The 23342-nt window shown below is 35.0% G+C and overlaps 10 protein-coding genes and 1 non-coding gene across 11 annotated transcripts; 7 read left to right on the forward strand and 4 right to left on the reverse strand.

Annotated features, from left to right (window-relative positions):
* Positions 1 to 111: 111 nt before the first annotated feature.
* On the forward strand, positions 112 to 7182 carry NAEGRDRAFT_80622 (member of the kelch motif protein family; the record flags this gene model as incomplete). Its single annotated transcript, XM_002674310.1, has 6 exons — positions 112 to 1550; positions 1734 to 2024; positions 2130 to 2249; positions 2291 to 2816; positions 2842 to 5774; positions 5821 to 7182. 6 exons carry the CDS (start codon positions 112 to 114, stop codon positions 7163 to 7165), a joined length of 6654 nt encoding a protein of 2217 aa, XP_002674356.1. The 3' UTR covers positions 7166 to 7182.
* Positions 7183 to 7284: 102 nt separating this feature from the next.
* NAEGRDRAFT_80623 (ERG4/ERG24 ergosterol biosynthesis family protein) lies at positions 7285 to 8563 on the forward strand. The gene is made up of 2 exons (XM_002674311.1): positions 7285 to 8038; positions 8083 to 8563. The coding sequence occupies exons 1-2, from the start codon at positions 7386 to 7388 to the stop codon at positions 8543 to 8545; spliced, it is 1116 nt and encodes a 371-aa protein (XP_002674357.1). The 5' UTR covers positions 7285 to 7385; the 3' UTR covers positions 8546 to 8563.
* Positions 8564 to 8692: 129 nt separating this feature from the next.
* NAEGRDRAFT_50949 (uncharacterized protein) lies at positions 8693 to 9526 on the reverse strand (the record flags this gene model as incomplete). The annotated part of the gene is made up of 1 exon (XM_002674402.1): positions 8693 to 9526. The coding sequence occupies one exon, from the start codon at positions 9524 to 9526 to the stop codon at positions 8693 to 8695; it is 834 nt and encodes a 277-aa protein (XP_002674448.1).
* A 607-nt stretch (positions 9527 to 10133) lies between these two features.
* NAEGRDRAFT_58736 (uncharacterized protein) lies at positions 10134 to 10831 on the forward strand (the record flags this gene model as incomplete). Its single annotated transcript, XM_002674312.1, has 1 exon — positions 10134 to 10831. The coding sequence occupies one exon, from the start codon at positions 10134 to 10136 to the stop codon at positions 10809 to 10811; it is 678 nt and encodes a 225-aa protein (XP_002674358.1). The 3' UTR covers positions 10812 to 10831.
* Positions 10832 to 10846: 15 nt separating this feature from the next.
* On the reverse strand, positions 10847 to 10919 carry NAEGRDRAFT_t471. The gene has a single exon. It is a non-coding gene; the product is annotated as a tRNA-Ile (tRNA).
* A 359-nt stretch (positions 10920 to 11278) lies between these two features.
* On the forward strand, positions 11279 to 12514 carry NAEGRDRAFT_70420 (uncharacterized protein; the record flags this gene model as incomplete). Its single annotated transcript, XM_002674313.1, has 1 exon — positions 11279 to 12514. The coding sequence occupies one exon, from the start codon at positions 11279 to 11281 to the stop codon at positions 12512 to 12514; it is 1236 nt and encodes a 411-aa protein (XP_002674359.1).
* A 288-nt stretch (positions 12515 to 12802) lies between these two features.
* Positions 12803 to 14914, reverse strand: NAEGRDRAFT_50952 (uncharacterized protein; the record flags this gene model as incomplete). The annotated part of the gene is made up of 1 exon (XM_002674403.1): positions 12803 to 14914. The coding sequence occupies one exon, from the start codon at positions 14912 to 14914 to the stop codon at positions 12803 to 12805; it is 2112 nt and encodes a 703-aa protein (XP_002674449.1).
* An 856-nt stretch (positions 14915 to 15770) lies between these two features.
* On the forward strand, positions 15771 to 18829 carry NAEGRDRAFT_58737 (Valyl-tRNA synthetase; the record flags this gene model as incomplete). Its single annotated transcript, XM_002674314.1, has 1 exon — positions 15771 to 18829. The coding sequence occupies one exon, from the start codon at positions 15771 to 15773 to the stop codon at positions 18792 to 18794; it is 3024 nt and encodes a 1007-aa protein (XP_002674360.1). The 3' UTR covers positions 18795 to 18829.
* A 250-nt stretch (positions 18830 to 19079) lies between these two features.
* Positions 19080 to 19415, forward strand: NAEGRDRAFT_70423 (uncharacterized protein; the record flags this gene model as incomplete). Its single annotated transcript, XM_002674315.1, has 1 exon — positions 19080 to 19415. The coding sequence occupies one exon, from the start codon at positions 19080 to 19082 to the stop codon at positions 19413 to 19415; it is 336 nt and encodes a 111-aa protein (XP_002674361.1).
* Positions 19416 to 20061: 646 nt separating this feature from the next.
* NAEGRDRAFT_50954 (uncharacterized protein) lies at positions 20062 to 20916 on the reverse strand (the record flags this gene model as incomplete). The annotated part of the gene is made up of 1 exon (XM_002674404.1): positions 20062 to 20916. The coding sequence occupies one exon, from the start codon at positions 20914 to 20916 to the stop codon at positions 20062 to 20064; it is 855 nt and encodes a 284-aa protein (XP_002674450.1).
* A 683-nt stretch (positions 20917 to 21599) lies between these two features.
* On the forward strand, positions 21600 to 23303 carry NAEGRDRAFT_80626 (histone demethlylase; the record flags this gene model as incomplete). The annotated part of the gene is made up of 1 exon (XM_002674316.1): positions 21600 to 23303. The coding sequence occupies one exon, from the start codon at positions 21600 to 21602 to the stop codon at positions 23286 to 23288; it is 1689 nt and encodes a 562-aa protein (XP_002674362.1). The 3' UTR covers positions 23289 to 23303.
* Between the last annotated feature and the right edge of the window lie 39 nt (positions 23304 to 23342).

Consider the following 23342-nt stretch of genomic DNA (forward strand, 5'->3'; position numbering starts at 1 on the left):
TTTGATAAACACAAGGCTAAACGATTACAGAGATTTTACATTACCCGAATACGAACAGATGCATAATGGTACCATTTCAGTTCATGATTGTTTATTCTTTCACATTAAAAAATGTCTGCAACAATAACATCAGCAGGCAATCATTCCCTTCAGATCACCATTCCCTCCTATCAGGTGAGGAATGATTATATAGTCTATCAACTTGTCCTCTCTCTATTCAATTCTACAACTTTAGCCGTAACAAAAGAAATAACATGCAAGAAACGATATTCCGAGCTCAGAGATTTTCATACCGATGTTGTTTGCTCTCTTTTACCAAAAGATAAACAAGCAATTCTCAAGTTTCCTGCAAAAATTATGTTCGGAAATATGAAGAAGGAAACTATAGAGAAGAGACTAATGCTTCTCGAACAATACTTTTCATCATTATTGTCTGTTTTAAATTGGGATGCAGATAAATATTCAGAGTTGAGAAATGCTATCGTAAAATTATTCGAATCTACTGGGACGCCCTATGTGAGCAAACAAACAAATAGTTTGATGGATAATTCTTTTGAAGAAAAATGTTATAAGGAATTAACTCATCTTCAATTATTGTTAAATGATTCCGAGTGTTATTGGCTTCCTTTTTGTTCACCTTTTAAATATGCTAGGTCAACTATGAGTGTAACAACAAACATTTGTAAATTAGAACAACAAGCTGAAAAGGTGATACAGAAACTTTACAGTGCAATGGATGAAAAAAGCCTTCTTTTAAAAGCTCAGAAATTTGTAACTAATTTTGTGAGCAAAATGCATGAACTGACACTTAGCACTGCAACTCTCTTCAAGGTTCTACTCAATATGGAAGAAGCACAGGATCAGGAAAATTGCATTAATGACATAATTAATCAAGGAATACAACATTTGGAGGAAGCAACCAGAATGAAGAATGTGTTGAATAGAGATTATTTTGAACCAATGTGGAAACAAATTACAAAGGGAGATCTCAGCAAGGAAATCGTAATGGATTTTTATTTAACTTTGGTATTGCTTGGAGTAAATCCAAAATATAGATCGAGCGATGTTCTACTTGCGGCCATTGATTTAGATGAAGAATTTTCAAAGGAAGCATTAGAATATAACAATAATTTCATGAATAGACAAGCTGGATTTGAGGATGAATTTAGCTATCTCAGTTTTGCACTTGATACTGATTCACAATCTACCTATGATGAACCTGCCAGCAAATATCATCAAGTGGTTTCGAATATTTGGAATCAACTCGATATTAGAGTGGAAACAAGTTCGCTAGACAAGTTAAAAGACAGATTCGAAATAGCAACAGAGGAATGTGAGAAAAAGACTTCTTTTTACATTGGATTATCACAAGCTCTCATCAAGGTATCAAAAACCATGTTGGAAATGAGAGGGAAATTATCACAGACAGCTCTTCTTAATGTAATTCCTGAAATCAAATCAAGTTTAGAGGAAGTGCAAATAGCTCTTATTAGAATCCAGAAAAAGTGTGATGGATTTATTGAGCAACAAGATTTACGAAGTAATGGCAAGTAAAAACTCCGATTTTCATTATGATAAAAAATGAAAGGTGGCAATCTCTCAGTATCTAAATTGGATAATGACAGATACACTCAGCCACCAACAACACGATCACAACACACCATCTATTCAAGATCATCAACTCTTTTCATCATCATTCTAATAATTATTTTATTAATTTCTTCCTTCTCGAGTCTATTCGTTCTCTCTCAATCGAACTATTGTAAAGATAAAACCTATCGATTCATCAGTGTTGTTCCTGATGAAGGTGATGCAACCAATTCATTCAGTGGTGATAAATTAAAAACCTCCATCTCTATTGGCATTGATTATTTACGGGCTCAGGGAATTTTACCAACAGGAGTTTCCATTGAAAATGTTTTTGTTGTTACAAAGAATGATTTATCGGGTGCTATTGAAAAGATGAGGAATTTAATTATGGTCAATGGAACAAAGGATGAAAGATATGTGGGAATTATTGGAGCGTAAGTTTTTAAAGATGATTAATATTGATGATTATTAATGATGAATTTGTAATCGGAATTAAATGATTATATTCATTGATAATGATAACATCATGTGGAGAATAGTTACTACAGCTATGAATCTTTGACGATTGCTTATGAAATTGCCTACGAATATCAAATTCCAATGATTTCGTATGGTTCTTCTACGTCTGTACTTTCGTATAACAGATGGTTTTATAGAGTGTAAGTTTTAGGAAGAATCAGAGATTATAATTGATTAATAGTATTCCATCTTCGTTAGCCATGACATCTGCAATGGTGGAATTTTTATATTCTTTGGAGTGGTCAACTATTTCAGTTTTGGCATCAAATGAGGTTTATGGAGTTGATTGTGCAAGGAATATTCAAGCAACAGCTAAAGAAATTGGTATGACCATTGATAATGTATATTATTTCAAGGTTGGTGATCACCAAGAATTAGCAGATCGAGTTACAAAAATCAAAGAATCTGGAACCAAGGTGATTGTGACAATTATGACTTCAGATACTGATGCCACTTTTCTATTGGGAAAAATTAAGGAAATGCAACTCAACACTGAGGGATATATTTGGATGTTTGATGAAACTTTTGCCTATCAGCCTGGTATTTCTGCAAAGAATGTTTCACTCACATCTGATTCACAGGGAATGTTCTTTGTGGAATTGAATTCTGGGTTGTGGTCTAGTGATTTGTACTTTGTTGGAAAGTTTATGCAACAATATAATTATTCGAGTGTGGAAGAGACCTATTCACAAATTCAAGCTTTTGATGTAAGTATTATTAATGAAAATATAGAGTGATGTTAACGAATTACAGAGATTTGCATTCGACTCTGCTTTGAGTTTTGGTTATACTATTCGTGATATGTGTCAAAGTGGATTGGATCCAACTCATGGTGTTGCGATGGTTTCCTCTATTGATCAAGTATCATTTATTGGAGCTAGTGGAAAAGTTTCGTTTGACTCTTATGGAGATCGTTTGGGAGTTTATTATTCTGTAAATAATGTGGATGGAAACGAGGCCACCATTGTTGCTAAATGGAGCCAACGTGAATCTATAGTTTGGGACGAATTTTTCTATGTAAATAGAACTCTCAGAGTGCCTTGGGGTAAAATCACAAATGTTCAAATCTTTTTGAATTCACCCCTTACAGGAAACAGATGGTTTTCAATTCCATCAGTCAATCAGGTACCACCAGAACGTCACAGTCATACCATGTCTCTAGGAATTACAACAAATAGACTATATTTATTTGGAGGTAATTCTCAATCTAAACTTAATTTTGACATGTATTCTGATTTGTGGAAGTATGATTTTATCAGTGGACAATGGTCTAAAATGGAGGCTCTCGATGGATACTCTCCAAAGGGTAGAGAGGGCCACATAATGTGGACTGTTCAAGCTGGTGTCTATAGCACGGATGAAAGAATCATTATATTTGGAGGAAAGTCAGGTTCTTACACAGATGACATGCTCGAATATTCTACTCTCAGATCTCAGTGGAGAACAATTTCTCCAAATTCATACAAGCCATTTGCGAGATACTCAGCCAAGATTGCTCAGTACAAAAACAAAGTCTACATGTTTGGAGGTTTGACCTATAATGGTGTAAGAGATGATATGTGGATATGGAATAATGAGAATTATCAATGGAGTAAGGTTAACCAGACATCCTCGGCTGTTTGGCCTTATGGTAGATATTCTCACTGTATGTCTGTTTATACATACAATGGAAATCCGTATATTTTACTTTTTGGAGGAAAAGGTCCAGCTGGTGAACCTTTATCTGACATGTGGCGTTTTGACATGACTCAAGAAACTTGGGCTCAAATAAGTCAAACAGGAGATGTTCAAGGAGCTGTGTTTGATTCTACATGTGTAGCCACTGATAAGTATTTATATGTATTACATGGAAAGACTGTAAAAGGAAGTCAACAAATTATGTTCAAGAAGGTAATGAGAGCTGACTTGCCGTTCACACAAACATCAGTCAAATGGAAAGTGACAGAGTCCAATCTCAGCGATCCTAGGTCAAATGTTGCTTCTGTTTTCTTTTCCAATTATATTATTTGGTTTGGTGGTCTAGGTCTAGATTATGACTTTAATGATTTTTATTCATTGAATGTCATTAATCAAAAGATTGTTAAAGTGAATAAGAACTTTTTTGCTCCTAGCCCTGTAGTAGCTCACACCATGTCTACCTTAGGTGCATCCCTTTACTTATTTGGAGGATATATTGGTGATGACATTCCTTCCAATCTACTCTACAAATATTCTATTGCATCCGAAACGTGGTCTATTGTCGATACTCAAACTAAACCATCACAAAGATCATATCACACCCAAGTGACACTTGGTGATCGTATTTGGGTGTTCGGTGGTATTGAGTCTTCATCAAAAGTTTATTCTGATATTTGGACCTTTTCTGCCAGTGCTGATTCATGGACTCTTGTTGAGCCTAGAACATCTGCAGTACCTATAGCAAGATATAAGCATGCAATGACAAGAAATGAAACCCATTTGTTTGTAATTGGTGGTAGAACTCAAACAACTCAATTGACAGATATTTGGGCTTTTGATACAGAAACGAAAACTTGGTCGAAATTCAAGCAAATTATTACCTACGCCTATACAATAGATTGCTCTGCAAAATGGTTCTCTGCAGAAGAAACAGGATCATACCCTGCTATTTTACTATTTGGTTGTCATGATTTTTCAGGTACGCCAACAGCTAATTATTACAAGGTTGAGATAACTGACGTTAACAATGACCAGTTCAGGCTATCATACAGTACATTGTTTAGAGAAATAGAACCTAGGTCAGGGTTGGTAGCTGTCAAGTTATCAGGATTCAAATCAATGATATTTGGAGGTAGAATGGATCAAGAATTGTTTAATACCTTATTGCTTGTTGAGGGATCTACTGGAAACACAAGTGTGATTCTTCCTCCATTGACTGAGCATGAACTACCTTCTGCTAGAGCCTACCTTTCCTATTCATTTATTGGAAATTCAATTTACATATTTGGTGGTGTTGGTGCACCAGAAGGAACTGAATTCATTTTACCATCTCTTAGAAATGGTGACATGTGGAAATATAATATTGGCAATGTTTGTAAAGGCAAAGATTCTACCAATTGTTACAAATGTGGACCAGGAACTTATGAAACCTATGGAATGTGCGAATTTTGTCAGCCAGGGTCATATAATGAGCAGTATGGAGCCATTGATTCATGTACAGCATGTCCAAAAGGATTTTACAGTGATGTATATGGAGCAAATCATGCTCAGTTTTGCCTTCCTTGTGAGTATGGTACCTATTCTGATAAGCCAGGAAGTACCTATTGCTTACCTTGTCCAGATGGAGCTGTTTGTCAACTTGGTGCTATCCAACCAGTCTATAACTATACAAAGATTGCTTACAGAAAATCAAATCAACCAGATGCCTACTTTTCCAAAGAAGTGGAGAACAGTAATGCTATCAAAATTGAAGCTGGTATTATTGCATCAATTGCTGGCTCTCTTATTCTGATAGTGTTTTTCTGTTGGAAAGTTTTTAATATTCCAAAAGAAAACTGGATCAAGAGAATGGACTTTTTCTTTACTGAGAGACACAATAGATTAATGGGTACAATGATCAAAAGAAGATCAATTGTTGGAGCTTGTTACAGTTTTATTGTTTTGGTAGCGTTCTTGGCCTACATTATTGCACTTGTTGTCCCTTACTAGTAAGTACAATTATTTCGAATATTTTATTAGAAAATTTTATTTTAGCAATTACGGAAATTATGTGGAAAACAGAAGCTTGGTTCCAAACCTTGCTTTGGATGACGAATTCAAATCAGATGCAGTGATTAGCCTAAAAATTCTAGGTTTTAACGGTCGGTGCACTGAGGGAAATCAAACAATTATTGACAAGCCAATGAAATGTCAAGAGAAGCTGTCCATATTCCTGGAATCAATTGATTATGACAATTCCACGAAAGGTAGTAATTTCGAATATGATTGTCAAATTGACGATGATGGAGCTGGTTCGAGAAGTTGTATTGTTTCTATGAGATTTACTAATTGTGCATTTGCCAAAGATAGAAAAACAGCAACTATTGGTATTAAGGTTGGTGGTAGTAATGCATTTGCCAATGGATATGAGTATCAAGTAGATTTTGCTTCTGCCTACATTGATGTTTATATGCCTGAAAAATTACCACAGAGATCAGTAATTAATGGCACAATTTACTCTGATGATAACACCTTCTTTAGAGGAACCAAAACTCCAACCCAGGTCAATTTCCAATTAATTCAAAACAGATACACAATTCCATCTAAAAATATTAAGCAAACAGGCTATGTCATTGATTTCCAAGATCAGTCACAGGGAGACGTTGTTGAATCTCTATCATTTAGTCACGAAAATGGCCTTTATTTTGTGTTGAGTTTTGAAAAGCTATCCACAACACTTGAATTAGTTCTCTCTGAGAAGAAGGTTATCTTTGTCTTTTTAACTGACATGCTTGCTTCACTTTCAGGTATTTTCTCATTGACAGCATTGACCATGTCAATAACTGAATTTTTCATTTTCCACTATAAGAGAATTAGAGCTAATTTGATTGCCTATAGAAAGAAACATGCCAGTATGGATACCAACTATTTATTGGACGAAGTAGTACTTCAGGGAACTGAATATCAAGCAATGAAGAAAAATCTCAATAGACAAGACGAAGCATTCTACGATGACATTACAATAGCCAAAATTTATCACAAGAAGGGAATGAGAAGAAATGTTGTGTACATTCCTTCCAATGCTCTAGAGGATGAAGAACTCATCGATGCTAACCAACATGAACTAGTCACTGAAAAACCACCCTCAACAGAAACCTACATGGAAATGCACGAGAATGCAGACGAATATGCACCACCAGTTTTAGCCAACAACCGATCTGTCTCAATTTTCTCCAAACGAAAGAAGAAGAATTCAAAGTCTGAACTTGCAGAACCATTCATTACCGAAGAGGAAATGGATTTGGATGATCTTGTCAATGAGCAAGACAATAATTTCTCACTCAATGACATCAAAGGACCACTCACATCTTCAACCACAGCAGTACCTTACTACAAATAAAAGACTTCAATTAGTATACTGCATCGTGCAGGTTCAATCTCAATATACTAATTGAGAATCAACTGCACTTTACAATGAGTATTTAAATTATTAATTTAGAAATTTAAAAAAAATGTCATCGTCAACCTCTGCTGTTGATGCCAAGCAAAATTCAAAGGCATCCGAAGAAGAACGACATGATCAAGTTTCCCTCGGAGAGTATTTTGTTGTGTTTACCTTTATGGCTTTCTCTCTATTGATACATTTGTACTTACCATTCCCAAGTACCTATGTTTTCAAAGCCTACTTTATTTATTTTGTTTTCCAATATGCACTGGCTAGATTCTTACCTGGTACTATAGTAAAGGGTCTGCCTTTGGAGGATGGTACTGTGTTGGAGTATAATTGTAATGGACTGCAAGCTTACTTGATTACGTTATCTTTGTTTTTGGCTGGTGGACATGTTGGTTGGTGGAAGTACTCAATTGTCTATGATCACTTGTTGGAATTTGTGGCTGTTACTAGTATTTTCCATTGGTGTTATTGGTCAATTGTTTTTATCAAAGGAAGAATGTTAAAGAAGAGAGAATATAATGATGGATTAATTAGAGAAGTTTGGTTGGGTGCTGAAAGAAATCCAAGAATTCTTGGAGTTGATTGTAAATTATTCTTTGATGGAAGACCAAGTTTACTCACATGGGTTGTTGTTGCATTCTCATATGCATCAGTTCAATATGAAAAGTATGGTGCCTTCAGTACTCCAATGCTTATTTATTTAATCTTTTCATTCTTGTACATGTTGGATTTCTTTGTAACTGAGAATCAATTCATTACTGGATTCGAAATTTATCAAGAAAGATTTGGATTTATGTTATCTTGGGGTAACTTTGTTTGGTAAGTAGTGACTATCTCAATACTCAATTGACCAAATTATTTAGGATGCCATTTGTCTGTACTGCTCAAGCTTATTATCTTATTGAGTGGAGTGAACTTCCAACATGGGGAAGCATTGCTGTTTGTCTTTTGTGGTTATTTGGTTATGTTGTTGCTAGACTTTCAAATGCTCAAAAGGATAAATTCAAGAGAGAACCAAATGCTCCATTCTTGGGTATCAAGTCAAGGTATATTGAAACTCCTGAAGGAAAGAAGGTTCTTACAAGTGGATTCTGGGCATTGTCTCGTCATCCAAATTATTTTGGTGAATTGGCAAACTCACTTTCATTCGGATTGATGTGTGGATTTGATAAGGGCATTTTCCCTTACGCTTACAGCATTTTCATTTGGACCTTGTTGTTTACAAGATACGAAAGAGACCACAGAAAGATGGCTGTCAAGTATGGTGCCTCATTTGACAAGTACTGTAAAGAAGTCAAGTACAAGATCATTCCATATTTATACTAAATTCAATCAACTTGGGTTAAATTGATTCGTAAAATATTTTTGTTGAAATTTATTGCACCATATCTCCTCACAAATGGACAAATGGTGACTTGGCTCTACTGGGATACTTCCAATTTTGTTTAAACTTTTCACCAAAGCAAATTACGTTCACTCACAAAACAAGTTCAATTCACCCAATTCATCATATTCTACTTCAGTTTCTTCACAGACCACTCTTGGCTTTGGATTCATAAAGTTTTCGTATTTTTCAATGAAAGAAAGTAGTCCGTTGATATTCGAAACCGGTTCACCCCAAAGTTTAATCTCTTGCTTATTCGTTTCCTCATATGAAATTGAATATTTCCTTCTGAAAACCATTCTCCCAGCAAATATTCTTTCATACATAAAACTTCTACTCCAACTCCTTGTTCTGCAAACATGTTGAGCAGTTAAAAATCTTTGAATAAGGTTTACAATTCCAAAGTCATCTCTCATGTTGTTGTATACATAATTCCTCACAAATACAATGCTCTTTGGATTTTGTATAAGGGCTGTTTTTACGAGATCCTTAGTTAGAATGCTTGAATTGACGTATTTGAGGGATTTTCCGTTTTGTTTGACAGCTGCCAAGGCTATTTTATAATCACTCTGTAATCTATGTGAAGCATCTCTCAAGTTTAATCCATTCAATTTAACACATTTCTTTACAAAATCCCCATTATCCCTTAGTACATCATCCCCAAATCCAAGAATGGCTAACTTTCTAATAGAACATTCAACTGCCACCTCCAAAACTTCTATTTCCTTATCCAATGATGATAAATACAAAACCTCTCCTCTCGTCTTCTTCATTATACTCTTGAACAATTCTTGATTCTTACTAAACAATTGCTTTACAATAATTGCAGTGTCATACGAGCATCGATAGAAAACACTTCGTGTTCTCTTTTTCTTCCGAAAACAATCATCAATATCTCTGAAGAATTTTACAACCTTTTCCATTCCCCAATTTTTGTATTCAACAACTTGATGTGATTCTTCTTTGAAATTGTTTTTCATTAATTGAAAATATTTGTGATGATGATAAAATTCTATCAATCCAAGTGATTGAGAATCGAGTAGGCATACAACTGGTATTGCTGACATTTTTTTTAAAGAACTTAAAGTTCATATTTCATTACAACAAGTTTACAATGAATATAATCATTCTTGGGGGCCAAAGACTTCGGAAGGACATGGTTTCCTGAACTGTTTGCATAAATGTCATACGACACGATTCCTGATACTTGTCATTTATGAAATAATCAAGAAGGCTACTGAATATTGGCCACAATTGCAAATGATTATTGCCATACTTGTATGTAATGCAACCAGAAATATCTCTCCAATAAATATGTCAATGTATTGGGAACTGAATCGAATACCAAGCTCAATTTGGCCATTTTTAGAGCCAAAGTCCTGTTTGTATTTGTACTAAATAATGGCGGGCCTCTTGCATAATTCCAAATACACATTAGCACTCTTTTAAGGTAATGAATATTCGATTCATCATTGCCCTTTTCTTTAAACGCATCATATGGAAAGATAAACAAACAACAACTTGAAAAGAATGCAACAAGAATATCAACCAACTACCACCAACAGCACTACTCAAACAAAAGACGAGAAAATCGTCAACAACACTACTAACCCACCACTTCAAAGTGCGCAATCTCCAACTTTCATTAGTACTAGTTTAAAATCTTCATCATCGGTGGAACAATCAAATAGTAGAAGAAGTTCTGTGGATTATCTGCGTGAGGTAGCTGAAGTGGGTCAACAAGATTTAAATGAAAATGCCAGCCGTCAAACTGATGCCAACACTCTTATTCAAACATTTATAGACATGGTAAACATGGAGGATGAAAATTGGAAGAAGAGGAAGAGAGACCCAAGCAATAATAGTGAAGAAGCAACTACATGCAATGTTGACCAACATGAGCATGCATGTTATGACCAGCATGCTATTTGGGATATTATACCTCAAAAGTTTGCACATGTAAAATTGCATGCACATGAATTACCTTCAACTGAGTTTTGTAAGATAATGTTTCTGTATGGATGGGCCTATTCAAAGTATTTGGTGCATACAAGAGAAATGAATGCTGGAATCACCCAAAGCAAGGTATCCTCGCCTACCTCACCAGTTCTATCGCAGGATGGGTCCAGTGACGATTCAACTTCAAATATTGTTGAGCCTCCACAAAAGAAACTAGCTCGCAATCCCAACACAAGTAAGCTGGAATAAACCTAGACCAAAAATTTTCAACAAAGTAAAACAGTTGCTGACGGACGGGATCGAACCGGCGACCAATGGCTTATTAGACCAACGCTCTACCGACTGAGCTACGCCAGCTGCACGAGTCTTACTTTACTTAATGATTCCTTATATATTATCACAATTTAACAGGTAAAAAAAAATTGAATTAATTTGAATTTATAATAAATTAATTGAAGTAAAATATTTCAGAACAGTTAACGATCGTATGGAATGACCAAAGTTTGGTATCATCTCCAGCACGTTTTTCTAGAAATATTTCTTCTTCCCTTATTAGCTGTTGTGCTCCCACTATTAAGGAATGCATAGAACCTAAATAAAACCCCAACCAATTCTCAACAGCTAGCCGTTTTCACTATTAATAAATATTCTATTATAATTTGCATAATATTTGAAAATAAAAAAACACTGTGGTAATTGCACACTCACCTCCAATTATGGGCTCAAATACCTCAATGACAAGTGCAATGGCCAAGTCCATCATTGCTGGTGAGACTAGTATTAGCACAATAATTAATAACAATGCTAATCAAGAAGAAGAACACCATCAACACTCAGATAAATCACTGAGCAAAGAATCTCAATGGAGTAAGTCTTCTCCTGCTCTCAAACCACCAAGGCCCTATCGTTCCAGTATGAAAAGGTCTTCAAGGTCCGTGCCCAATAAGATGGATGCAGAATTTCAAAAGGTCAAGCAAGATCAACAAAAACAACAAAAGCAAAAAACTACTCCCTCATCTTCGAATGATTCAAGTCCTAGCACCATTTCATCATCACCTTCATCATCTTCAAGTGCAACACCAACCACCTCAACTGTTGGTGAAGTTCAAATTCTGGAAGACCAAAATGCCAGCACTAGCAAACAAACCAATGTGAAATCAAAGAACAGACCAAATGCAATAACCTATGCAAACTTTCTGAATCATTCACATACACTCACACTAACAGATGAATCCATACAGGATAGATATTTTGATAGATATTACCCACCTCTGCCAGCAGATGTTGAGGAAAAACTCAAAGTTGTTGATAAGAAAGCACGTCCAAAAACTGCCAATGCATACGTTAAGGCAAAATCTGCGAGTAATCTGAAAATTTCTGCTCCCTCTTCTTCCTCAAACATATCCTTAATAACCATAACAGAATCCTCCTCTCCACAAAACCATGATAACAATATTAATAACAACAATAATGGTAATAACACTCCTCTAGTGGCCAAGCCAATGTCTCCAATAGTCTCACTCTACAGCAAAACCTCATCTAACAATCAAAGTGCACCAAGATCACTAGCAAGAAGCAGTTCTCATTCATTTGGCTTAACAAGCTATCCATCATCAACAACAAGAACAGTTTCCCCATCCGCCAACAATAATAACACCAGCAGCTCAACCCTTCACCCACATCATCATGCTCCTTTGCAAAGAAGTTCATCCCATTCAATTGGACTCTCACACAATAATGCTACCAAATCACCAACACATTCGCCTTCCATTTCTCCACACAATAATTCTCTCCAACCACATCATCATACCTTTCAGAGAAGCAATTCTCAATCAAGTGGCATGTTAACTCGATCCAATCTTCAGCAACAAAAATCACCAAGTAGTGCTATCCCACATATGCCTCAAACATTCCACAAATTACCAACTGAAGGAACAACAATGGTTGGATAAGTTTTGGGTGTTTATTGTTTTTCTTTTGCCTCTTTCACTCTCTTGTAAAGAATTTTGAGAGCATTTCTTGCAGTGATTGGAATGGATGATCCTGATTTGCCCAATAAGAAGCCAATAATTTCAACTGCGATGGAGAGTGTGGAACTAGCACTCTTATTTTGCTTTTGTTGGATTTGTTGGGTGATTTTCTCTTGTGTGAATTCATCTGACATTAAGGCTGCAATGTCAACTTTATCCAAAGTCAACATTCTGTAAATAGCAGCCCCTAGGAAACTAATAGGAGGAATTTTACTCTTCGATACAATCCACCAATCTTGAAAAATTAATAATCAAAATAAACAGTATAAACTTACCAGCAATACGAACACGAATAGTTCCTGAAGATAGTTCCAATGTCTCTATTAAAATATTTTCCTCCTTAATATTTCCGTATTCGAAACGAGCCTCTTCCAATGAATTAAATCCTTCCAAGGTGTATTTCAGTAAGGAGAGAATCATTCTAGTGCTAAGTGATATTTTCTCTTTCATAATAGTTGCAACGCTGCCATGGCTATAATATGGCAGAGTGAATGCTAAATGGTGAACCTTTTTAACTTTTTGCTTGTTGATTGCCTCTGGTTTTAAAATCTCATAAATTGGGACAAGATTCGATTTTTCAAATTCCTTCACCCTTTTCAAAGTCAAAATGCTTTCAGACAAATTTCCTTCTGCCTTATTACCTTTAAAGTTCAAGTATTTGATGGCAATCTTTCTAGTTTCCTTATTAAGTTGCTTTTCTTCAGCTAGAAATGTCATAGAAATCAATTCAGCTGATTGCTCCTTATCAGATTTAAGTTGTCTTGAAATTTTATAGTGGTCAATGCTTGATATTAAACTAGATTCGTTGATTTCTTGCTTTTCCACTCTTTCCATCATCTTGATTTTAATTGGATTGGACATTTTGTGGAAATCATGCTCAGATGGATCGAGCTCAACATAATCTCTGCAGTCTGTATCAAAGACATTAATCAGCACATCATTCTTATTAATAGAAAACTTTTCCTCAAGCAATAATAGGAAATCAGAATATCCACACTTATCTAACATTGACATTTTCTTTTTTGTGCCATTGAAATCAACAATGAAAACAATATTATTATTCGATGTCTTCTCAAGTGTTTTCATATAAATTGAAATTGGAGAGGAGTTAGTTCCAGTGAGGAGGAGTTCTATCTCGTTTTGAACTTTGAAAAATTGTTTTTGTAAACCGATCGAGTTGAATTGAAAAGTACTAAACTCCTCAATAGCACTTGCATGCATGATTGCAAACTCCTTTTCCTGTCTGTTAATAATCTGTGAGATACAATCAAGTACCAGAAGTGTGCTTTTCTCCTTTTGCTTTTCATCATTTTCACTCGATTGGATAACAGAAATTCGTGAAATCAAATACCTAAATACAATACCAGTAGCATAGCTAGAGAGAATGAACAGATAATGTGACCAGTAGGAACAGAACTTTGAGGCATCGATGAATAAATTTCTCTTTGTAAAGAAAGAATCATAATACACAGAGTAAAATTTTTGTGGAACTCTTTCCACAATACCTTTCAAATAGCTCAGAAAGGAAGCCTTTGTTAAATCATGTACAGAGGTGTCTATGACCATGTCCAAAAACCTTTCCATTAAATCACGTGGGAAAACCTCAAAAAATTCCTCAATACCAAACTCTTCAAAATTATTAAAAACAGAAAAGGTTATGACATATAAACGTGATAACTCGTTAGTAGTGTTCCCTAGCTCTTTTAACAACAATTCAAAAAGTATTTTAGTTCTAATAACCAGTTCAACCTTGAGCTCTTGTATGGCGTATATTCTTTGTGATTTGATACCACATTCATAACAGGCCTCTTGAAAATCTAATCCCCTCTGCATATGTTTGTAAATATTTAACATGTTCAACACTATCATAAATACTACCTCTATATTATCTCTCAAATCTAGTATGTACTCAATTTCTTCTTGACATTTCTCTCTTTTCTCTAATGAATTGTTGAGATTGAGTTGAATTTCAAGTAAATCTGAAACTATTTCCTCCAATGATAAGTGATAACAGAAAGTTAGATCAAGTACAGTGTCAGTACCAAATCTACATTTCCACAGCATGTTAACTCTTGTTTGAGTTTCAACAAAAGGTGAGGCGTATTGTGATTTGTAATATGTCAAAACTTCATTCCTGGCCATGTGGTGAACAATTTCCGTTCCTTCAATTCCATCAATTTGTTTTTCTTCATCTGGAACATCGTACAAGTTCACAAACCTATCAATATTGATAGCAGTAGAATTATTAGTGGTGGATGATCCGATCTCGACTGAACTAGATACATATGTTCGAGGAACAACATGTCGTCCATTATACAGCATTTTTTTATGATTGAATAGTTATAATTAGTTTAAATCAATGATGATGGTGAACTTCTATGCAAATGGTGGGGTTAGTATTAAAAATTTGACAATAAAGTTTGGAAATGATGGGGTTAGTATTAAAATTGGTGCAAGTTAATATTGGTGGGGCACCGAGTGATGAAAATTGTTGTTTTTTTGTGAAATGATAAGTGATGAAGTGACGAATATCGAAAAGATCCAGTGAATTTCCAAAGAACTTTGCAGAACAAACATGGGCTATGATTTCAATAATCAAAAGGTGTTGCATTTGGCAAATCAACCCACATTGCATTACAACAACTGCCTTTCGAACAAGAAGGAAGTTATTGGAAATGGAGAGGAAATTCAAGGAATGCATGAAAATGAATTATGTATCAAATAAGATTAAATTATCAAATAAATTTTCCAATCGATTCATTCTGGCATAATCCATTACAAATCTGATAGTCTTAGCAAGGTAAACCATACAATAATTGTAGAACTCCACAACAGAGGAATGTGGAGTTTTGGCTTCCTTAGTAAAATCTTAGAATAATTCTGTATTCAATTGAAACTGGTTGAATGTTGTGCATGAATGGTGTTGATGATTAAATCTTCACCTTGCACCATCTGGCAGATTAAAGTTGCAAATTAAAAATAGCATTGTTGAATATGATAGATAAAAAGAGATGATCTCGAAGAATCTTGTATTATCATAACAACAAAAAAGATCGCCAATATCCTTCTCTTTCAAAAGGAAAGATTGTTTTAATAATAATATTGAAAGGATAACAATTTAATATTTGATAGAAACATCCATCAATAACAATTTTAAAAATTTAAATTTGAAAAAAAAATGAGCAAACAAAACACCAAGAAAAAGACCGAACTTGAGAAGGTCACCTTCACAAATTCTACACCACTGGGTGAAAAGAAGGACGTTCAATCCATTGAAATGCCTGCTCAATACCATCCAGAATTTGTAGAAATGGCTTGGTACGAGTATTGGCATAAGAAGGGATACTTTACTGCTGATGCCAACGATACAACAAAGGAAACATTTACTATTGCTTTACCTCCACCAAACGTTACAGGATCTCTCCATATTGGACATGCTCTTACTGTAGCTGTTCAAGATGCCATCTGTAGATATCACAGAATGAACGGAAAGAATGTCTTATATATTCCTGGTGTTGACCATGCTGGTATTGCCACACAAGTTGTTGTAGAAAAACAATTAGCCAAGCAAGATCCTCCAGTTTCAAGACACGAAATCGGAAGAGAAAAATTCGTAGAAAAAGTCTTTGAATGGAAGGAAGAATATGGTCAAAAAATTATGAACCAACTTAAGAGAATTGGTGCTTCTTTGGATTGGACTAGAGAATGCTTCACTATGGACGAAACACTGAGCGTTGCTGTCAAGGAAGCTTTCATCAAAATGTACGAACAAGGAATTATTTATCGTAAGAATAGATTGGTAAATTGGAGTTGTGTTTTGAAATCAGCTATTAGTAACATTGAAGTCGACAGTGATGAGGTTGAAGGAAATAAGCTCTTTATTCCAGGCCATCCTGAAAATAAGAAATACGAATTTGGTAAAATGTGGTCTTTTGCTTACAAATTTGAAGATCAAGAATTTGCCAATGATGAAATTATTATTTCCACAACTCGTCCAGAAACAATGTTGGGAGACGTTGCTGTAGCTGTCCACCCAGACGATCCAAGATATAAGAAATTCCACGGAAAGACTTTGATTCACCCATTCCTTGAAAGAAAATTGGTTGTTATCACTGATAAGGAATTGGTTGATATGAATTTTGGTACTGGTGCTGTCAAAATCACTCCAGCTCACGATCCAAACGATTTTGAATGTGGTCTCAGACATAATTTGGAAATGATCTGTGTTTTCACTGATGATGGTAAGATCAATGAAAATGGTGGTGAATTCAAGGGTATGATGAGATTTGATGCTCGTTATGCTGTCATTGAAGAATTGAAGAAGAAGGGTCTCTACAGAGATGAAAAGGTCCACAAGCTCGCTCTTAAGAAGTGTTCTCGTTCAAAGGATGTTATTGAACCAATGCTCAAGCCTCAATGGTATGTCAAGATGGATGATTTGGCCAGACAAGCTTGCGAAGCTGTTCAAAATGGTACTTTGAAGATTGTTCCAGAAAGAGAAAAGACTACTTGGTTCCACTTTTTGGGTGCTGAAAACGTTCAAGATTGGTGTATCTCAAGACAATTATGGTGGGGTCACAGAATTCCAGCCTATCTTGTCAAGATTGCTGGTAAGGAACATTTGAGTGCTGATGATGAAAAATGGTGGATTGTTGCTCATGATGAACAAGAAGCTAGAGCTAAGGCTATGGAAAAGTTCAAGGATTTGGTTACTTCTGAAAGTGATATCATTTTACAACAAGACGAAGATGTTTTGGATACTTGGTTCTCATCTGGTTTGTTCCCATTCTCTCCTTTGGGTTGGCCAAATACTGAATCTGCTGATTTCAAGAGATTCTTCCCAACTCAAATGCTCGAAACTGGTTTGGATATCTTGTTCTTCTGGGTTTCTAAGATGGTTATGATGAGTTTGAGTCTTACTGGTGAACTTCCATTCACTGAAGTTTTGCTTCACGCTATGGTTAGAGATAAGGAAAATAGAAAGATGTCTAAGAGTTTGGGTAACGTTATTGATCCAATTGACGTCATTGAAGGTATTACCCTCCAAGAAATGAATGACAAGCTCAAGCAAGGTAACTTGTCAAGCAGGGAAATTGAAAAGGCTGCTCTTGGTCAAAAGAAGCAATTCCCTGAAGGTATCCCTGAATGTGGTACTGACGCTTTGAGATTCACTTTGTTGAACTATACTGCTCAAGGTCGTGACATTGCTTTGGATATTTTGCGTGTCTTTGGTTATCGTACTTTCTGTAACAAGATGTGGCAAACTACCAAGTTTGCTTTGATGAACTGGACTGATTTCAAGTCGGAAGGTATTGAAAACTATCCAACTGATCTTTCTAACTTGACTTTCAATGACAAGTGGATTCTCAGTAGATTGAACAAGACCATTAAGGCCTGTAACGCTTCATTCGAAAAGGGCAATTATGACTTTATGACATATACTCAATCTTGTTATGATTTCTGGTTGAAGGATTTGTGTGACCAATATTTGGAAATGATTAAGAATGATATCAAGTCTGAAGATTTGAACAGACGTAGAACTACTCAATTGGTTTTGTACACTTGTATTGAACAATGTTTGAGATTGTTGCACCCAACTATGCCTTTCATTACTGAAGAATTGTGGCAAAGACTTCCAGGTCACTCTGCTTTCCCATCCAACAGAGAATCCATTATGATTTGCCCATATCCTGCACCAGTTGCTGCTTGGGAAAATGATAACGTTGAAACTGAAATGAAATTCGTTATGGAAGTTGTTCACGCTATTAGATCACTTAAGGGTGCTTACAAGTTGACTCCAAAGCAAACTCCTGAAGTTTATATTATTACAAGCTCTCAAAATGATCTCTTGAAGAGTGTTAAGGCTTATATTGAAATGTTGGCCTTATCAGGAAATCTTTACTTTGATGTTGAAGTTAAGGATATTCCAGCTGGTTGTGGTGTTGAAGTTGTTAACCAATATTGCGAAATTCACATGATGCTTAAGGGACTCATTGATATTGACCAAGAAGTCAAGAAGCAAGAAAAGAATAAGGAAAAGCTTGTTAAGGTTCGTGACTCGCTCATTGAAAGAACTCAAACAGAAAAGTACAAGACCAACACTCCAGAAGAAGTTAAGAATAATGACCAAATCAAATTGGAAGGTTATAACCTTGAACTTGCCAAGATTGACGAAACCATTGAACGTTTGAAGAAAATGTAAAATCTTTTAAGTTATTAAATCAAAAAATTCATATATCTCCGTAATTACATGTATTGAATTGCAATTTGGAATTTTTGGATAACAATTAATTGTTGGAAACAATATATTTCCATTTTTATTTGACGCTCTATTTTGGTATTCGGATTCAATCAAAATGTGAAGAACAGATTGAATTTTCTACAACTCGCAATAATAGAAGCGTACAAATTTGTCCTTACATGCAGCCGAAGCGATATTAATACATTTCTCCAACATTACTTGCTTGATTAATTCAACACACAAAAAATGTCTAATTGTGAAATCATCAAATCTCTCGTATCGGAATGCCAACAAAACAACAAGGAAGAACCAACTAAGTGTGCATGGGCTGTTAAAGCTTTGGATTTGTGCACAAACAAGACAACAATAGAACATGAATTGTCTGCTATTGAAAAAAGTTTGGAAGAAGGACCAAGAGTACCACAAAAGAAGATTTGTTGCTCTTGTCCCGATATCAAAAAGATTAGAGATAGTTGTTTAATTACACACGGAGAAGAAAATGTTGAATGTAAATATTTAATTAGTGCTTATAGACTTTGTCTGAGGGATCTCGGATTTACTAGAGAGCAAGTTAAATTGTAAATAAATAATCGAGTATAAATACAACATGATTTTCAAATTTTCTGATTTATTATATACAATTAGAGTGATTATCCTGATTTGAACAGAAGAATGGCAACTTGCCCTAAGTAAAAGTAGATAAAATGTTTAGCTAAACAGATTTGAGTTTACAATAATTCGAATCAAATACTTACTTTCATGTGTGACATAACTTCCAAAGTTTCTTCCAACAATACAATGCCATGTAGGGTTATATTTCTTATCGAATTCCTTCTTTATGTGAGCAGCAATATCCTTTTCAATATTGAATTTATCCAAGGCTTGAGAGGCAACATCAACAGCTTCACGTTGCATGTTTTCTTCCATATCAGCGTTTTTAATGACAGCCTTCTTACTTTCTGATGACATCTTTGTTAGTATATTGAGTTAGTTGTTGTTGTATTTTTTTCTTTGTTGTTTGTATTGAAAATTATTGTAGTTGTCTCAGTTTAATATATTTCAGAATTGGCGCCACTTTGTAGTTGACAAATGCAAAATTACTTTCGGAAATGAGTAAAACAGATTGTTGGCGCCAAACTACTAGTCATACAAAATCAAACCTTATTCAAAATTATTAGATTCCGTAATAAAATTCGAATGTTGGTTATTATCTACAATTAAAGTTGTATTATTGAATGAGACATTTCTTCTTAACACTTCTTTCTAGTGCTTCCATTAAATCTTCTCTCTTAACGCAGACATCATTGAGACATGCCTCCTGTGTAAACTCGCTGTGAAATGGTAACATTGTTGGGCTAGGTTCTGATGTGAGATTGAATACTTTGTAAAATGAAAATCCAATATCTTTGAGTGATTGCTCAATTCTCTCTTGAGAAACGAGATGTGGACCACTTCCTAAGGAATTTAATATTACAAGGCAGGGAAATTTGTAGGTCTTTTTAAGTTCCAAACAGTATTTCAACCCATTAATCATGTATTGGAATGATTCCTCATTATCTGATCTACAAATGGAAAGTGCACTTTTAAATTTAGGTGTTTGGGGTGGATCAGCATTTAAATAATCTTTTAAGGTGTTAACTTTAATTTCCTTAATAGAAAAAGTCATGAAAAAGTCAACACACACTTCGGTACGAGTATCGACAATGTCTGAATCAGGATTAGTGCTGGGTGTGGAGCTACCTTCAATCATTGAAACAATCTTGTGTTTTTCACAACCATCGTCTGAAATCAATCCACAGTCATAATAGGTCATTATTGAGGCAACAATAGAAGATAATATTGGTCTATAACTAGCTCTCTTCTCCTTTACAGCCTTTTTAAGGAGAGAATTGTTGGCATGACAAAGACCAGCAAATAAACTTTTCATATTTCCTTTGAAATGTTCATCAATAAAGTTCTGATAATCCTTCATCCACTGATCATCCAAATTAAATATTTGTTTGATTGCCATCCTCCAAAATCTATTCAGCAAATTCGTCATCTGTTTGTTTTTGCAATAAACCAATTCCAATTTACAAGCCATTCCGATATCATTGGTCAATAGGTGCTTCCTCCAATTATCTTGAAACACATCACAAAGTAGGAAATCAACAATAGACAAATGAATATCTTCTGGCAGATCAAAGAAAGTCTTTTCCATTATTTTTTTATTGTGATGATGAACTTTGATTGTTTAGTGCGATAATAGGGATTGTGTTCATCCAACATGATCAATCTAATAACCCAAGCAACAATATCAACTAAAATTTTCGTTTCTCAAATCTTGATAGATTATGCATAATCTCTATTCATTTGGGATGATGAGGTGGCCTAACAAGTTGAACAAAACAAAGACGAACATACAGCAAACAAGTTGGAAATGATCAGAAAAGGTAAAAAAAAAACTCTTGCTGTACAGAGAGTGCACAAAGCCTTTATTTTGTCGGTTGCATCAACTTGTAAAACTTCATCATCAACATCACAACAATATTGTGTGTTCTCTCGTTCAACAAATTATTACGACCATCATTCTTTTAGAACAGTTTTAGTGGTGCTATCAATATATTCCAAACTCACCATTGAATAATTTCACTCACAAACCGCCGTTTTTTCCTTCCGTTAAATTTTTCAAATTTAATTTAATTGCAAACGGAAAAGTAATAAGAAAAGGCATTTTCTCTCTTTGATCATCTTCATCATTTTAGTAGTAATAAATATTACTTGAGAATGAGTGCCTCATCAACAACAACACCACATCTAATGTATGATGCTGTACCAGTTTTTACTCCAACTATGGAGGAGATGATGGATTTTACTGGATACATTGAACGAGTTGTGGATCCTGCCTGTATGTATGGTGGTATTTGCAAAGTAATTCCTCCAAAGGAATGGAAAGCCAATAGTTATAATATGGAAGATATTGATTTTGAAATTGCAACACCTATCAGACAATATGCAGACGGAGCAAAAGGTGTCTTTCAATTATATTTAGAAGAAAGTAAACAAACAACATTTAAAAGATGGTACAAGTCTGTTACCGAACGTGCTCCTCCAATACCAGATAATATAACAGATTTAGAAGAACAAGTCGATTTTATGGAGAGAAAGATTTGGAAGAATATTGCATTCCGTGCTCCTCTCTATGGAAGTGATTTATATGGTTCATTGTTTGATGACCCAAAGACTCCTTGGAATTTAAATTATCTCGATTCATGTCTTTCTAAAGTATTAAAAAGACAAGGAAGTATACTACCAGGTATCAATGCACCATATCTATATGTAGGAAGTTATAAATCTTGCTTTGCTTGGCATTGTGAAGATTTGGATTTGTACAGTATTAATTATATGCACATTGGAAGTCCAAAGGTTTGGTACACAATTCCCTTCCCATATAAGAAACAATTTGAAGAATTAGCCAAAAAGTACTTCCCAGAGCCATTTAAGGGTTGTTCACAATTTCTCAGACACAAAACTACAGTAATTTCACCATTCACATTGAGAGAGGTTGGTATTAGAACAACTCGTGTGACTCAATTGCCTGGTGAGTTCATTATTACACTTCCTGGATCATATCACCAAGGGTTTAATTGGGATATTAATGTTAATGAGGCTGTAAACTTTGCTACTAGGAGATGGATTGATATTGGAAGAAATTGTTTAAGATGTACTTGTGATCCTGACACTGTGAGAATTAATTTGGATGGTATTGAGGAATATCTTGATGCAGAAGAGTCTCTACATGTACATGCTGATCATGCCAGTATACTGCCTCATGAACCAACAGATATTCTCGATTGTGATCCATCAACACTCCAATACTATGACCCTCAATTTGCTATGGATCCTACAGATCCATCTTATCCACTCTTTTTAGCAAATGCAGGGCTAGATATTGCTCCTGTTCCACATCAAATGCCAAATCCAGGAATGATTTCAAAATACTATGACGAAATGAATGCATCCTACAGTTATCCATATAATATCCCAACTAAAGTTTTTAATCATGAAATTGATATGCCAATGCTTTCCAATATTAAGAGTGAGTTTGATGATTTTCCAATTACAGAATATAAGGTAGTCTCAAATGATGAAAAGTGTATCAAGATTAAAATCACAACTAATGGAGCTTTGGAGGGAGTAGAAGAACAAGAAGAGGAAGAGGTTGAGGAAGAGGATGAAGAAGAATATGTACCAACAAAGAAAAAGAGATCATCGAGAAAGAAGGTTAAGAAGGAAAAGAAATCATCCATTTCGAAACAATATAAAACTAGGAAGTCAACTACTACCACAACTGCAACTGCTGTTGCAACAATTACCACCACTGTAACTCCTCTTACTTGCTCCACCATTTCGAAATCTCATCACCATCCTCTCTTTGCTAGGTTTTTCTCTAGGTCCAGACTTTTACGAAAATAAATTTAGTTTTACTCAACCAGATTTATTTGAATATTTTGCAAGAGTGGATGCTTA

This window comes from Naegleria gruberi (genome assembly GCF_000004985.1).
Source record: "Naegleria gruberi genomic scaffold NAEGRscaffold_40, whole genome shotgun sequence".
Classification (NCBI taxonomy): domain Eukaryota; phylum Heterolobosea; class Eutetramitea; order Acrasida; family Naegleriidae; genus Naegleria; species Naegleria gruberi.

What these genes read in the sequence shown, in the direction of transcription:
- NAEGRDRAFT_80623 (XM_002674311.1), top strand. Translation starts at nt 7,386, where the DNA reads ATGGCTTTCTCTCTATTGATACATTTGTACTTACCATTCCCAAGTACC. An exon ending in TCTTGGGGTAACTTTGTTTG is followed by an intron (nt 8,039 to 8,082) that starts GTAAGTAGTGAC and finishes CAAATTATTTAG; the next exon opens with GATGCCATTTGTCTGTACTG.